The sequence below is a fragment of the Acipenser ruthenus genome, chromosome 2 (genome assembly GCF_902713425.1).
Source record: "Acipenser ruthenus chromosome 2, fAciRut3.2 maternal haplotype, whole genome shotgun sequence".
Taxonomy (NCBI): Eukaryota; Metazoa; Chordata; class Actinopteri; order Acipenseriformes; family Acipenseridae; genus Acipenser; species Acipenser ruthenus.
The window spans coordinates 104,316,230-104,332,555 of NC_081190.1; the positions used below are offsets into that span (position 1 = coordinate 104,316,230).

The 16,326-nt window shown below is 36.3% G+C and overlaps 1 protein-coding gene across 3 annotated transcripts in view; it reads right to left on the reverse strand.

The window, feature by feature from the left end:
* Positions 1-1,474: 1,474 nt before the first annotated feature.
* Positions 1,475-16,326, reverse strand: part of LOC117408305 (VPS10 domain-containing receptor SorCS2-like) — a 259,841-nt gene continuing 244,989 nt past the window's right edge. For 2 of the 3 annotated variants that reach the window (XM_034013191.3, XM_059005171.1), the window contains 8 exons: positions 12,361-12,494; positions 11,578-11,701; positions 10,608-10,720; positions 10,034-10,159; positions 9,723-9,822; positions 8,429-8,531; positions 6,022-6,179; positions 1,475-5,717 (listed from right to left, as the gene is read on the reverse strand). In XM_034013191.3, coding sequence (XP_033869082.3) covers positions 5,653-5,717; positions 6,022-6,179; positions 8,429-8,531; positions 9,723-9,822; positions 10,034-10,159; positions 10,608-10,720; positions 11,578-11,701; positions 12,361-12,494 — 923 coding nt within the window. In that variant the 3' untranslated portion in view covers positions 1,475-5,652. The remainder of the gene's footprint in view (positions 5,718-6,021; positions 6,180-8,428; positions 8,532-9,722; positions 9,823-10,033; positions 10,160-10,607; positions 10,721-11,577; positions 11,702-12,360; positions 12,495-16,326) is intronic. The other variant, XM_034013192.3, reaches the window with a different exon arrangement.

The window sequence follows — 16,326 nt, forward strand, 5'->3', positions numbered from 1 at the left end:
TATAAAAGAAACCAAAACAAAATGTATTTATTGCCATTGTTATTATATATATATATATATATATATATATATATATATATATATATATATATATATATATATATATATGTTTTCTTTTATATATTAAGGTGCTTTATTTTAAAGTAACTAAAAGCCAGGAAACTTTTAAAGGAAGTTTCACATACAAAAGCTAGTTGAATCTACGCCAGTGAGATGTGTAAAACAACAGGCACAAACCGATATCGTAAATCAGGAAAAAAATGATAATACATCAAGTGTGAAACTACGATATTATAATGAGATTCTTACATGTGCATATGAAAATGTTGTTGAAGCTGACACCCTGGGATCCTTCAAGAAGCTGCTTGATGAGATTCTAGGATCAATAAGCTACTAACAACCAAATGAGCAAGATGGGTTGTGGCCTTCTCTCGTTTGTAAACTTTCTTATTTTCTTATATTCTTAAAATAGTTTGAAACGAACAGTTGTAACTACCGTGGCAGGGATAAAACTAAGTTACGGGAGTGAAAATTACTTTAATACATCGTGGGTAGGTCTACAAAGTAAAAAAAACCTATGAAAAGTCAAGATACGAAAGAAAAATCAATGATACATAGAGCCCAAAAGTGTTGTACTTTAAATGTTGTTAAAAAAAAAATATGCAGCGCTTAATTATTTCATAAGTAAGTGGTTCGGCATACATGTAAATATTTGTTACTAACCTTTTTTTTTTTTTTTTTTAAGTGTAGAGTCCCAAATTGCTGCAACATTGATACATTACTTGCATAAGTAATTGTAAGGTCTGACTGTGAGATTTACAACATTTATTTTGAGGAGGTTGTGTAGTCAGTGTATTTTTCTTTTGGTGAATACCCTGAATAAAATACATAGGAGCTGGAGGGTAGCACATACTCTGTGTATGTATGTAAGGAACTAGTACAGTGATGTGCTGAAGACTGGGTGCCAAAACAGACTTGTTTACTTGTCCCTATCTATTTCTATAACTTAAGTCTACCCAGTGTTTCAGCTGGAATTGTAATTCAACTGTAAACAAAACAACAGACTACATTAGCTAAAATGTAAAAACCTCAACAACAGACTGATTTGAAAAATGTGAAACCATGTAAATAGATTTTTTTTTTTTTTGCACTTTGTTTTGACTTTTCTAATATCATGTATTATCCCTAAAGACAGACACCAACTTGGTGACAAACGTTTGTGTATAATAAAGAAAACATCTGCCACAAAGGATTGGAATTGGTTTCTTTAAGTTGCTTTTATTTAAAATAAATAAACAAATAAAGTAACTCGGAATTTGATATTTATAATAAAACACTTGTTTCCATACTAAGCTTTTTATGCCATTCTGATTCACACTACCAGCGTACTGCATTCAACGAAAAAACTGTAGTAAAAACATTGTAATACCAACTCTGAAACCCCCAAAGAAAAAATAGAAACAACCAGATCAAGAGAGTTTGGAACCAGTTTTATTACCCACAATCTGAAGTGCATTTTATAAAAACAAAGGCATACCTTTGGATGCAACAGAGTACACAGGTATGTATACAGTAGTATGTGTCTACTACACCTTTAGAAGCTTTTTTATGAATGTTAATTCTGCATAGAGCAGTTCAAATCATTAAAACAAATCTATACCGTTATAAAGTAATTAAGTGTTTAACCATTATGGACACTTGGTTCTGTGCACTACATTTCGCAGAGTGTCCAAACATTTATTGAAAACATTAAGAATAAACTGTGCAGTCAAGTCACACGCTTTGTGTAAACATTGAATCTCCCCGACAAATATATATTTTTATTTCATCCCCCAAAAGATTTACAAACATCACATCACTAGAAAACTAACAAGCCAGCATCAGCATATGTACAAGTGGGGACTACTAGAATAGGAATCCTACTTTTTCGTAGCTGTAGTGTGATCAGAATCAATACATACTTTAGTTAGTGTTCATGATTACAGAGCATATCAAAGCTTACTTTTCCTTTGAGTCGGTCATTTAGTAAGTTTCTTTTCACAAAGTGCTTTATTACACCCCTTTATTTTTTAACCCACTGACTGGAAGAGAACCAAACTACTGTTGTACCAACAGAAGACAAATAAACTAGTTACAATACCCTGCTGTTATAGAGGCCGCTTAACTTGTTAGTTACAAGCTTCATATATCAGATGTTTCTAGCACACTTAGCTGCTTTCCCCTTCACTACAATCCCACATCTATAAAATAAGTGAAACACAACCCATTAACACCTTGCAGGATAATAACTTTGACAGATGGAATTATCAGATGTGAAACCATCAGAAACATGTTTTGTGGTATGCCACGGTACAAGTAAAGGAGAGTGTAGTAAAAGCAAGGCTTCACACAGATCATGTGGTAACACCTTGGTAATGTGATAATGTTTGAGAATGCGCCTTAGTAGACAGTGGGTTAATCAGTAATTATTTACATTATGATTTGTTTTTGTATTTTTGTATTTTTTAATTTACAAAGCAAATTAAAGGGAAACTCGCCACATTTAATTGCCTAATATAGGCTCTATTGAACCATTAACAACCTTTGTGAAATTTAAAGTAGCATTTGTAAACTGCATGGGCAGCAGTGTGGAGTAGTGGTTAGGGCTCTGGACTCTTGACCGGAGGGTTGTGGGTTCAATCCCCAGTGGGGGACACTGCTGTTGTACCCTTGAGCAAGGTACTTTACCTAGATTGCTCCAGTAAAAACCCAACTGTATAAATGGGTAATTGTATGTAAAAATAATGTGATATCTGTATAATGTGAAATAATGTATAATGTGATATCTTGTAACAATTGTAAGTCGCCCTGGATAAGGGCGTCTGCTAAGAAATTAATAATAATAAATGCCTTGCTTTTTTTTCACAACATACTGCAGCCAATAGCTGCTTCCAACAGTTTTATGTTACCCTTAACATACCATCGTTTGTCCAAACATCTTTAACATTAATTTAAAAACATTTACAATTTGATTATTAATCATACTTTGATAGGGACAACAATGACAACATTAATTGAAAATAGTAAAACAGCAACCAGGCAGACAAATCAACAAAATTGAATAAACATGACCACTACAGGAAAAATAAGATGATCCTTTGCTTTTCATTTTAGGCACATGCTAATTGATTTAGCCTAAATTCAGTAAAAAAAAAATAGTGCCTTTGTAGTTATAGCAGTGCTACCAGTATAACACGCCTCAATAGACAATAGCATGGCCTTTTGTACTCGAGGTTGATTACAAAATCAACTACCCACTGCTTTAACATCACTATTGGGTTTTCTATAAATAAGAGGTAAACCTGTGAAGGTGTAATGGTAGATGGTCAGGGCTGTGTTATTTACAGGGTCTGTTTATCATGAAAGAGAGACTGTAACCAAGGCCTAGAGAACAAAAGTGATGCAAACAGATGTAGGTCATGAGTGCGTGTTTTCACCTTTTGTAAGAGCTCACATGCACTCTTTTCTTAGGGACATGTGGGTCTGTTTTGGTAGCATGCATCTCAATAGTGCTGACCCAGCTGTGTTCATTCTTTATTCAATGAGCCTGTAAAAAGCGATAACAGTCTCCTCAGCCCCAGTGTGTGTACAGAATGCTGAGTATGGGTTTCTCATACTCTTGTTAGATCTAATAAAGGGACTTGGATTGGTATCTTCTTGTTAAGAAGAGCGGGGGAGGGGGGGGGACGGGACACAATGCAGAGTTTCGTTCTTTGTTTCTCTGTCTTCTCATTGCCCAAAGACAACCAAGGGAGAACTCAATTAATGCATTATTGACTGGGGTGTTGCTAGTATTATCCTACAAAGGGGCCACTCAATATTTAATCTCTGAAATGTTCTTATAAAGAGAAAATACAATAACATTTAGCCTGTGGTCCAATCTTTACACTGACTATTCTATTTTTACAGGATGGTAAAAGCAATTATATGCATCCTCAAGCAACATGATGTATTATACTTGTTGTTAAGCTTAAAAAACAAGAGAACAGACACATATGCCGATTACATATTTTGCAGGATTAGCAGAATCCACTACATAATATATTAGTAGTCACTCATATTTTATCGAGACTATTAAAAAGTAAGTGGTGGGGTTCCAAAAGATAGTATTATATATCCCAACGTGTTGCTACAGCTGTTTAAGTAACGTAACTGTAATTTTTCTTTCCATTGTAACATCCTGACAAATTTTTACACTTTAAAGTTTGTTTCAAAGCATTATTCAAAATGGCCGCTCTAGTGCACTGGGCACTGCAGGAAGAGCCCAAAATAAAAAACATATCAAGTGCTCTGGCTTTTCTGTTCTGTACTACATCATGGATCGTTATTGCTGTGTTATCTGTTTGACAATGTGGGCAGTAATAATTCTTACACTATCAGTGCACTAGAGTGGCTATTTTGAAAAGAGCTTCAAACAGACTTTAAAGTTATAAGTGCAAAAAGTTGTCAGGATGTTAACAATGAAAAGAAAAGTTACAGGTACGTTATTTAAACGCATGGGGACGTGTAACACTATTTTTCGGAACCCCGCTACTTACTCTTTAAAGATAATTCTGTTACAGTGCAAAACTGTAGCACTTTTTTTTCTCAAACTTCATACATACAGCCCAATGTTTTGAGACTCCTTTATCCATATCTGTTTTTCAGGTAAAACAAATTGAATAAATAATGTCAAATTAGCACCCCACTTTGTTTGCGGGAGGCGATATTTGTATATGGGTCTGAGGAAGAGGGACCAGGATAATCTGACATATTTACTTCTATAAACAAACCGATGTTTAGATAGATACCACAGAAAGAAATTCATCTTTAACAATTTAATATGTGATGCCATCTATCACCTCCTCTAAATTAGGACTACCACCAAGCAGTGGATCCAGCCTGCAGCTGTTCTTGCACAAGGTCATCCTTATTAATACCTAGGTCAGGATCTTCAGTATTTGTGGGTTAATCAAAGCAGAATACTAGATATGAATTTCCAGTTGACCTTCCTAATACCTAGTAAGGCGAGATGTGAGATCCACAAAACATTTTGTCGTGAGATGAAGCCGCGTGTGGGGCTTTGCAGGGATTCGACACGCTAAAAGCATGGTGATTTAGTGCATAGAGCCACAGCACAGGATGTGAGCACAGCCTTTTTAAATGAACATGGGTCTACACATACTGACCCAATAGATATTGTATGACCATAACTCAAAATACTGCTACTACCTGCACAAGAACACAGTTAAGACTAGGCAGCTGTTTGACAAAGCTGCTGCTAAATAGTGTGCATTTAATTATATAGAAACTGTAATGAAAGCTACAGTGAATGGACTTGAAAGTAGACATGATAGGAAACGTTAGCATCATGTCCTCTTTCAAAATGCAGTATAGTGGTTATGTTTTTGTTCTTTAGTAAAAAAAAGTGATAACAGGTAGAGTCATTTGAGAAACAGTGAGACCCACTTTTCTCCCCCTCCTCAGATTACAGAAACACTATTTTTTTCCCTTGAAAATGACTGGTTGCTGTAGTATCAACTGCGAATATCCTGCTTTCCCTTCTGCTAGTGTCGCAGGACTGAACAATAAAATATAGAGACAAGTCTTGGCAGTTTATTGATGCTGTAACCATCAGCTGGTCAAGTAGCTGTGCAGTTCTCTGGAGTTTATGCTCAGAACCACGCCTGAGTGATTACCTGCAAAAAAATACATGTTTTGTAAGTGTTCGTAATTCAAATGCAATAAGGCACAAAACCCTAATGTATTTCATATTTATAAAACCTTAACCTTAATCAGAAACAGGCATTCATAGAGTATGACACCTTTACTGGCCAGTTAGTATAATATTGTGTCTCAAACGTATCAATATAAAGTAAAATAAAAACCAATATAAATGCATATAGAAATAAAACAAGTATAAATATAAGAATAAAATAATATGAAAGAAAAACAATAAGCATAAAAGAAAAAAAAAATCCAATCAATGGAAATTGGGGCTACCTCCAGCGTTACCTAATGTTTGTGAATCGAGATCGTCATCAATAAACTCCTCCCCCTGGATGATGTTCTGGGTGTCCTCACTGTGATTGATAGGACTGGTCATTTCCTGTTCTTTTTCATTGTGCATTTGGGCATAAACGTTTCTACCAGGCAGTTTTCTAAAGGAGCAAAAAAAAAAATATATATATATATATATATATATATAAATACATATATATATATATATATATATATATATATACAATTTCTCTCAATATGTCCCAAAAGTTTAATTTCTTAATATAAAATAGTAAAACAAAAAAAACAAACAAAAAAAATCTTACTCTCCAAGAAAGTGCCCCCCCTTGCACCTAAAGTCCTCTAAGAAGGTGCCCCCCCCCCCCTTGCACCTTCTTAGAAGACTTTACCTTCCTTGTCGGGAAGGTAAGAGACAGTAAGGAAGGTTTTATTGTGATTAGAAAAAGGGAAGCATTGCCTTTATTGTAAATTCTTATCTTTACATAACATATTTATGTCCCTTTTCAATGTGTGGGTTGCCTTCCTTTTTATTTTTTAAAGTTAGACATTCTATCAATATGAGCTTCTTGATTAGAATCAGCCCAGCACCACAAATGTTTGAGCTTATATATAATAATTGTACGTAACTTTTGATGGGAAAGATATCTTTATACTGTACACGATATGTTTTTAAAATTCCACCTCATAATGGCGTACCTATCAAATGACATTTCACATCAGATTAGTTTAAGAGGAAAATCAGTGTCATTTCTCCTTTGTTAGAAGTGAAAATTCTGCACCCTGGTGACAAGCGCAAGCCTTTCACAGACCATCGGCTCTCGCACAAAGTGACCAAACCAGACAGGGTCAGATTGGGTCAGGGTCCACTTTTTTTTGTCATTTGCATATTCAGTATTATGTTTGTGTATTTTATTGTTGTATTCAATATTATGGTAGTGTGTTGTTAGTCTGTCTACCAAGACTACAAACTTACTTGTGAACCACTGTGTATGAGCCAAGAACGACTGAATCACTTGGCAGTTCTGCATGTTCAAAAGTACCTTACTGATGAAGTTATTGTATTTCTTGTATTTCTAAAAGTTATTGTATTTCTTGCTCTTATTGTATTACTTGTATTGTAACACTTGAAATGTATTTGCTTACAATTATAAGTCGCCCTGGATAAGGGCGTCTGCTAAGAAATAAATAATAATAATAATAATAATAATAATGAAACAGACAAAATCACCTTAACAACTTCATTCTGCGAACTGAAAAGTGTTGAAATGTTTTTGCTCTTTACTAAACGGCAAGTTGTCTGTGAACTAATCAAAAATTACTTCTATCTTTGTATAAACACAAATGTAAAATTAAGTTGACTAGTGTACATGCTTTATTATGCACCAGTTTTGTTTATCCTGGTTTGCTAATTTAATTACTTTGATGTAGAAGTTAGGGTCCTGTCCATATGACACACACAATAACAATAGGGTATGAAACGCTAGTGTTTATAAAAATGTTTTTTTTCAAATATCCTTATAGTTTGGGAAGCAATTTAATTTATAATCCAAGTTACAAAACATGACTGAAGTCTTACTTCAGCTGTGTGTATGCAGCCAATCATTCTCATGTCATTTATGCATATTTTTGTTATTTATTGATTTTATTCTTATGTTTTATTTACGAAAATTGAGATTCATTCGTATTATTATATTTTGAGTTATTCTGCCTATGCTTCTACTTTAAAAAACGACTCTGTCTGAGTTATTGTTTATACTTGATCAGACTCTGAGTGACTTGAATTCTCTGGCTCTTTCAGAAATTAAAACTGGTTTAATTTAAATGCACCATGTTTGTGTGTTCACAGGCCAGAGCAGCAACACAGAACCTTTGCTTTCGTAAGGTTATGGATCCATCCACTGTTGTATGTTTTCTGTATTCAGTGAGGCTTCATTGTTTATCCTCTACACCATTTTATAGTACAATGTGCCATATGCAAGCAATATATACACACATAAATGAGACACTGTAAGTGCACAGCGATGATAATTGTACATAACAAGGCTTTTAAAAGAGATTATTTTCATTTTTTTCTCCTAACCCACGTATAGGGGAATCTGCCTCTTCACCCATGGGCACCACCAAAAATGTTACAAACCTGGTGCCATTGATGTACTGTATATGATGCCTACTAAACTCAAAATTGTTTTGATTCTCCAAGTGCTTCTGACACTAGCAGGACCCAGCATCCTGTACACACTGTTGGGGTAATGGCCGGTCTGCTTCACTCACAGTCTGCTTCGCTCACATAGCAGGCAGACAGATCTTTCAGCTCAGTAAACTAGCAGAGAGAGTTCTTCACAACACAACACAAATCCCAAGGAATGGCAGTTTTATGACCCACATATACCTTTTGAATTTGTACAGAATGAATGATCCTACTGCAACCAAGCAGACAACAAAGATCACTGCCATAGCCCAGAATCCGCCACCTGTACCACTCCGCTGAGACTCTGAAACAGTACAGTACAGTATATTAGGACCAGGTGACAAAACAGATATACATGTATCAAAGTATCCTTTAAAACGATAGAGCTATTTTGCAATGGAAAACTATAAAAATCACCATGATCTTAAAGCAAAGGATCTGTGCACCCTTGTTAATCAACTGTGAGATTCCTTGGGATAAGTACCAAGGTTATATTATGTATTTGAATTAGGTTTGAGTAGATCGTTTTACATTCTTTCTCATTCCTGACACTGAAACGGATGTGGATGAACACTGTATTCTGATTGAGTGTTAACGTAAAGGATTCTGCCCCTGCAAATGAGACAAGGTTAGGGGGTCTCTTGTGTCTTACCATCTGGATCATCTTGCTTAAAGCAAATAAGATCCTAACACTGCCTTGACACATCAGTCAGACACAGTAATTCCAGGTTTCAACACAAAACCATAGATAAAATAATACACACCATAGCATAATTGAATAATTACAGTGAAGTCACACCTATTTAACAACCTGTATACCCATAAAACATTAGAGAAGACAGCCAGTCAATTAAAATTATCCAGCACTCTATATTCCTGTTTTTCTGCCTCAGCGGCACAGCAACTGAATTCCGCTGTACAGTTTTAAAACCCTACAGCTGTACATTTGTGCACTCGCTCACACATACAGCAAATAAATCACTGCCTGTCAAGCTGCCATATTCCCTGAAGTGAACCACTGCTCAGCCACACTGACAGGAAGGCAGAATGCTCCTGTAAAACTTCAAGCACAATGGGTGCTACTGTAAGCGAATGTCTGCATGTGGCTACAAATTGAAAATATGTTGCGATTCTCACTGATGGCAAATTAGTGAAATTACAGCAGTAAGATGAAAGCTACAGAGTTCACCGATTAGTGTGGGGCTGCAGGAACTTTGATCACGGTTCAAGATGTCATTTATAACATCTTGCCATGACAAGAAGTGTTTTGCTAAGTGTGACATCAAGAAAGCAAGTTATGACTACCTTTGAATCTGAACAAACAATAGCTGCTTTCTGATAAAGTAGTGCACAGTAGACTAGACAACAGAAAACTATAGGAAAGGAACATCAAGGATGTTTACTGCAGTTTAACACTGAAAATGGTTATGGGACATCTGCTGCTTCCTAGTAGCTTATTCCTGCCATAAATAAATACATTCTATGAATCAATTACCTGAATCAGAATCCGCCAGGTTTACAAACACTACTAGGCCCCCTCTCACTATAAAGCTAACATTGTTCCCATTAAGAGCTTGCTTTATGGCAGGTATCCTCTGAAAAAAAAAGCAAAACAGTTACTCATTCATCAATAAACAAATTCAAGGGGCCCCCTAGTGCATTAATATATACCGTACACTGGTCATAATGAAGATTCTAGAATTTGAAGTCACACAATGAAGACCTTGAGCGCTAATGGTGACTTCCCATATATGATGGTGTTTACAGTAGTTACTGTAATATGTGCGGTCGTGTTTAACAGGCTACCTTATCAACAGGTGTGCTTCTTTTCTTCTCTGGTGTACTCTCTGGTGGAAGCACATACAAATCTGCTGTGGTTGGAAGGTCAGGCTTCACCACAGTCACCAAGGATGCCTGTGGAATGTCAGTTATCTGCAAGAGAACAAACAGCAGCCACATCAGTTTGTATAGCAGGACTAGTGTGAGACATGGATAAAAGGTTGACTAAAAAACATGATGAATTTAATGGTCAATATTTACAATCCATTCTCCATCTGATCTTTTTTTTTTTTTTAAATCAGCCTGCAAAGGTTCTAAGACCCAGCTGAGCTAACTAGTGTAATGGTTTAGTGATGTGGACTGCTGCCCACTGCGAACTGAAGTTGACACCACCAAATTGAATCACTTTTAAGACAAATATGAATCCAGACCTCCAGCGAATTAGCATTGGTACCTTTCCTGTCTTACTCAAAGATAACCAGTTTTTCCTGATCATTAAACTGAAACAGTCTGGCTGTTTGTATGTTTCACTTCGGTGTAGATCTGCTGCTAGACATAGAAATGCAAACCTGACTAGATTCAAAACGATGGTACGAAGTACCTTTGCTAGGATTCTAGTGACAACCTGCCCGATGTCCGCCCTCCAGTCTGGGATATTTGGATTGAAAGGATCGAGGCTTTTGCTGAACTTGAGAGGAAGAACTTGGAACTGATCTGTAACAGGGAACGGATCAGGAATACAATTATGCTGAGAAAGTAACATTCTAAAATGTTACAGTGGCATAATATGGTAAAGCCATAAGTGCAGTAAAGCACAGATAATAATGATAAGCTATAAAATTACAGTGCAAATTTACTATAGACTTTTCTCATCAAGTAGCACACAGGCTAGACTAGAAAAAAGTAGTTGCAAACACAGTTCATACATGAGGTTTTACATAAGCCATTAATTGAAGGTGAATTCAGATATTCATATTGAACTTGAACTTATTCTTACACCCTTTCAATTTCCATTCAAAGAGCTATTTAGCCTTCTTACAAACTGGTCAATGTGTATTCTTGTATATATTAAAAAATGTGGTACCATTATTAACATTGCAGTACACAGATACAGATACATAAATAACTCCCATTCTCTTAAACAGATCCCAATCTATTGCAGTAAGCAGTATAGTGCAACTATGTGAACCTCATCCATAATGACTGGAGATACAAGAGTATTGCTCATTTTGCTGCTAAACTGCCTTTATCTCCTCCTGTCTAGTTTAAGCATTAGTATGGCATTGAAGTATTTCTTTAATAATGCAGTCTTTAACGTTCCTGGGTTTATTATGATTAAATCCACATTAATAGTGATAGTTTGGAGCTTGTGAATTCTTTTTTTTTCTTCATACAAATATGCTGCATTCAACATGACATTTTCTGTGCATAATGTGTGTCTGCCAAGTGAACTATCATGGTAAAATGCTGTGTTAATAAAATAATACAATCTAAAGTGTGAATTAAACAAACATTGTACTTCAAATGCAGAGGAGTTGGTCTGGCATTCCACTGAGTGAGACAGTCCTTACCAAACACCCGTACTGTTTTGGTATCCTGGACCATGGACCTTCCACAGGCTGCCTGAACTGTCACCATCACTTCACCGGTCTTTGGGAATTTGGTAATCAGGCTGTTCTCTAAGGAGAGGGTAGGCTAAAGAATACAAAGTGTGTTATTAGACTTCCAAAGAGGTACAGTAACAATTAGTGCAGTACATTATTCAAAGAATAATTAGATGTCTGTGGCTGCATTTTAATCTGGTGAATTATGTGTCCCATTTATGTAGAAGTAGTTTCCAATGCACCACATGAGATATACAATGCAATATTAAATATTAAAAACACAAGAAATGACTGTAGTAAACTGTGGTCTACTGCAAAATTTTCATACTATATGTACTACGGTTTGAAAGGGAAATGGTGCAGTGTTTCAGTTTGATCAATTTTAATGCTGTATTTTTTTAATTACTGAACTAAGACTATATCAACCATAATACATACTACATACTAGTATAACCATTTAAAATAATTTATAGCATAGTGTTTGCAATTTACTTTATTTTACAGCAATATACTACAGAAAATTGTAGCATAAATGTAAATTGCAGTATTTTATAAGGGATAGCCTGACCTGCCCTAAATCTGAAAAGATCATTTGTTTTATAAACCGCTTTGTCTGTAGTTTCAAAAATCCCCATTAGAGGGTGCTCTTTATACAAATATAAAACATCTCTTGTTTGGGAAACCCTGTGTGAAGTACAGTAGAGGTCCTGTAACAGCTGGGATGTGCCTGGCTAAAGCCTAAAGGAGTACCTGCAGGTTGTCTCCGATCCACCAGTAGAAGACTGTCAGATTGGTAGCTGCAGGGAGGATCACTGCTGTCAAGTTAACTTCCTGGTTCCTTCCAGCGATCGGCACCACTTCTAAATGCACTTCCTGAAGGGGAGCTGTGGCCACACAACACAGGGCATCAATATGTATTGTAACTGGTACATTCATTAGCATTACATTACAAGTACTTAATCTGGTAGGGTGTGGCTACATTCCTTTTTGAATTGCCCTGTGAATTGGCCCAGATTTTAACTTTATAAATGCGCCTGCTCCATGTAATGTTTCAGTGTCACAACATAAAAGGGGAACTGTATGTGTAGAGGGACCTGAGAAGGTAAATATGAATGAAAGGCAGGAGGCCATTCCCACTGCCCGCTGAGTAAACACAGAGGTGTAAGCTACAGTAACCTTCATCAAATTCCTATTAACCCTGCTCAATCACATACTCTTGATTGGACCAATTTACACCTGGGTTTATTGTCTATTAAGGCTCCGTTAATTAGTGATTTTATTCAGGATTACAGCACTAATATTCTCTCTTTAACTGAACCATGGCTTGGACCGAATGACAATGTTTCCCTGATTGAGGCTTCTCCACCTAACTCTTCTTTTTTCCAGAAAGCTCGCTCTGCTGGGCAGGGAGGTGGACTTGTTACTGTTTTCTGTAGTGAACTTAGAATCAAACAGGAAATTGTTGAAGGTTATTCATCTTTTGAAGTTTTAAACTTGACATTAAACAATCCATTACCTGTTCATATTGTAATTATTTATCGACCACCTAAGTCAAACCTGCTATTTCTGACTGAATTTGGTGATCTGCTATCTATATTGACAGTCAAAAATGATAGGATTCTTTTATTGGGTGATTTTAACCTTCATGTTGATATTGATTCTTATTCTAACTCCTTAGAATTTTTGAGGCTACTGGATTCCTTAGATTATATCCTGCATGTCAAAGGTTCTATGCATAATCATGGCCATCTGGTAATTTCTCGTGGTTTAGCTGTTAAGAACATCATAACCCTAGATCTTACTATTTCTGATCATCTTGCCATTCTTCCTGAGGTGACTCTGCCAGTATCTACAAAGGGGACCGTACATTTAAATCCCGAGTAATTAATTCTTAGTTAAGTCTTGAGCTCATTACCACTCTCTGAGTCCTCATCAGTAGATCAGCTGGTTAATACCTACAACACCATCTTGACTGGTATCTTAGATACTGTAGCAGCAATCAAAACTCAGAGAGTCTTTTAAAAAAAAGCTCACCATGGTTTAATGATACAACTTGTAAGATGAAATATGAGGATCATAAAATAGAACAGAGATGGCAGGAATCTAAACTGCATGTTCATGACATCGCATTGAAGAGCCATCTGGTTATATATAGGAAGGCTCTGGCGTTGGCTAGATCATCAGATTATTCTAATTTAATTGAAACAAATTAAAATAATCCTAGATTTATTTTTGCTACTCTAGATAAATTAATTAATCCTTCCCCTAATAGTCCTACCCTTGACATTGGCTCCTCTCACAGCTGCAATGACTTCTTACATTTCTTTAAAAATAAAATACTAGACATCAGAAATGAGATTCCACAGACCCCTTCTATTAAGGACGACTCCAGCACAATTTTACCAACTACACCTATTAAGGATACTATGGGGGCTTTTTCTTTGCTTACCTTGCAGGAACTGACAGAACTAGATCAACATATGAGAGCTACTACATGCTCTCTTGATCCTATTCCTACAAAACTATTAAAAGATGTTCTTGGTGTTATTAACACCCACATTTTAAAAATTATAAATAGTTCACTTTCCTCCGGTATAGTTCCCTCAGCACTTAAGGTAGCTGTGGTAAAGCCTATGCTTAAGAAACATAATTTGGACTCTAAAGTCCTCTATAACTATAGGCCAATCTCCAACCTATCATTCTTAGATAAGGTTCTAGATAGAGTTGTTGTAATTCAATTACAAAAATGTCTAACTCTTAATGGTATATTCGGGAAGTTTCAGTGCTGCACATAGCACCGAGACGCCCCTTGTCAGAGTTTTGAATGATCTGCTGAAAAACTCTGACTTTCCATTAGTTTTAATTATTCTAGATCTAAGTGCTGCCTTTGATACTGTAGACCAATCCATCCTACTGAATCATCTTGAAAGCACAGTAGGACTGTCTGGCCTTGTCCTATTCTGGTTCAAATCTTATCTTTCTGATAGGTTTCAGTTTGTCTCTATTGGGGACGTAAAATAGGTATTATCAGTTGTCTGTGGTGTTCCACAGGGCTCCATTCTAGGTCCTTTGTTGTTTTCATTATATATGCTACAGTTAGGTGACATTATCCGCAGACACGGAGTGAACTTCCATTGCTATGCTGATGATACCCAGCTATATTTGTCCCTAAAGCCAGGAATTTCTTCTGCCTGAGTGTTACTACCTACTTGCCTTACAGACATCAAGCATTGGATGTCACAGAATTTTCTAATGTTGAATTCAGATAAAACAGAGGTTGTTAATGGGATCACAGAACCAACTAATGGGAAATGTGGGATTACATGAGCTTGACACTTGCAGTCTCTCATCATCTTTGATCCCGATCTCTCATTTGATACTCATATTAGGGAAGTTACTAAAGTATTGTGGGACATATTCCCTGAATATGATAATAATACATGAATGTGTATTAGAAATGTAACTGGATTAATTAATGAGAAGTTTCTTGAGAAGAGGGCCTCTCTCTTGCAGACATACTGAACTATGTGACCTACTGATTGAGGACCAGCACCTGAACTGGATTAGGCTGAGCGGACAGTTGAATTATGTACAGATAATTCACAAGTGCAACAACAATCGTTTTGACGCAAGGAAGACATAAACTAGCGATGTCCATTCATGGAAAAGGACATTAAAACATCAAAGGACTTTGAGTTTAAAAAAAGGCAAGATACACAAATGATCTCATGAAAGTGGCTGTTTAACAGAGTGAAAAGACTATGAATATCCAAGCAAAACTAAACATTTTGCGCTCCACATCGAATGCTAAACAAGGTGCTGTCACTCTGTTAAGCGAAGCTGCAACTCCGGGACTCTGCCTAAAACTGGACCCAAAAAGAGAAAACAAGCTTACTAACACAAGCAACGACACTGAGGCCCGGCTGGAGGACTGCCGTAAAACTTACAGCGACTGTTATCAGACAAACCAGTCTAGGTTTGCTGTACACCTACAACCACAGTATCCAAAAGAAACTGTGCCCTGCTACCGGCGTAGCTAAAAGATTCAGCGAAGAGGACAGAGCAGACGGGCGCTGTTGTGGATCTCATACCGAGGACTGAAGACTTTGTTGCAGCTGTTTGTTGATTCTATCGAGAATTGAAAGCTTTGTGGCCAAGTTTGATCCAAGGTGAGAGACTTTGTTGTGAGAGAAGAGCCTTTTTTACTGGACACTTCAACAGATTGAATTTCCAAACCAGCTGACCAAAAGTCTAAGCTTCAAGGAACCATTGAGTATAATTCCAGTTGCATTTTCCTTTCATGGAACTAAATTAATTAATTGTAACACATTCACATACAATTGAACTATTAATTATTTAGTTTGCACACTTTGCGTGTGAAATAACTTTTAGTGAAACTTGATGAAGTAACTATAAGTAATCTACATCATATTGCTTTATGAAGAATGTCTTTAAAAGTAAATTTGCCCTTAATCCTTAATCTATATACCATTAATAAGCGTAATGTGATATATTCTAAGATTGTCTGCATCATTTCAGTTTAGGCTGTGTGTGTATGTGGGGGTGTATGTTTGTGAGCAATTACTAGCTATGTCACAGCTTGCTTGGCTGTTGAAGTTGCTGCTTGGTGTGTGAGGAGATAGACGGTGTCATATTTCAATTGCCCTGCTATCCGCATGAATGCAGTGAAAGCTTTTGACTTGTGTTTTGTACTTA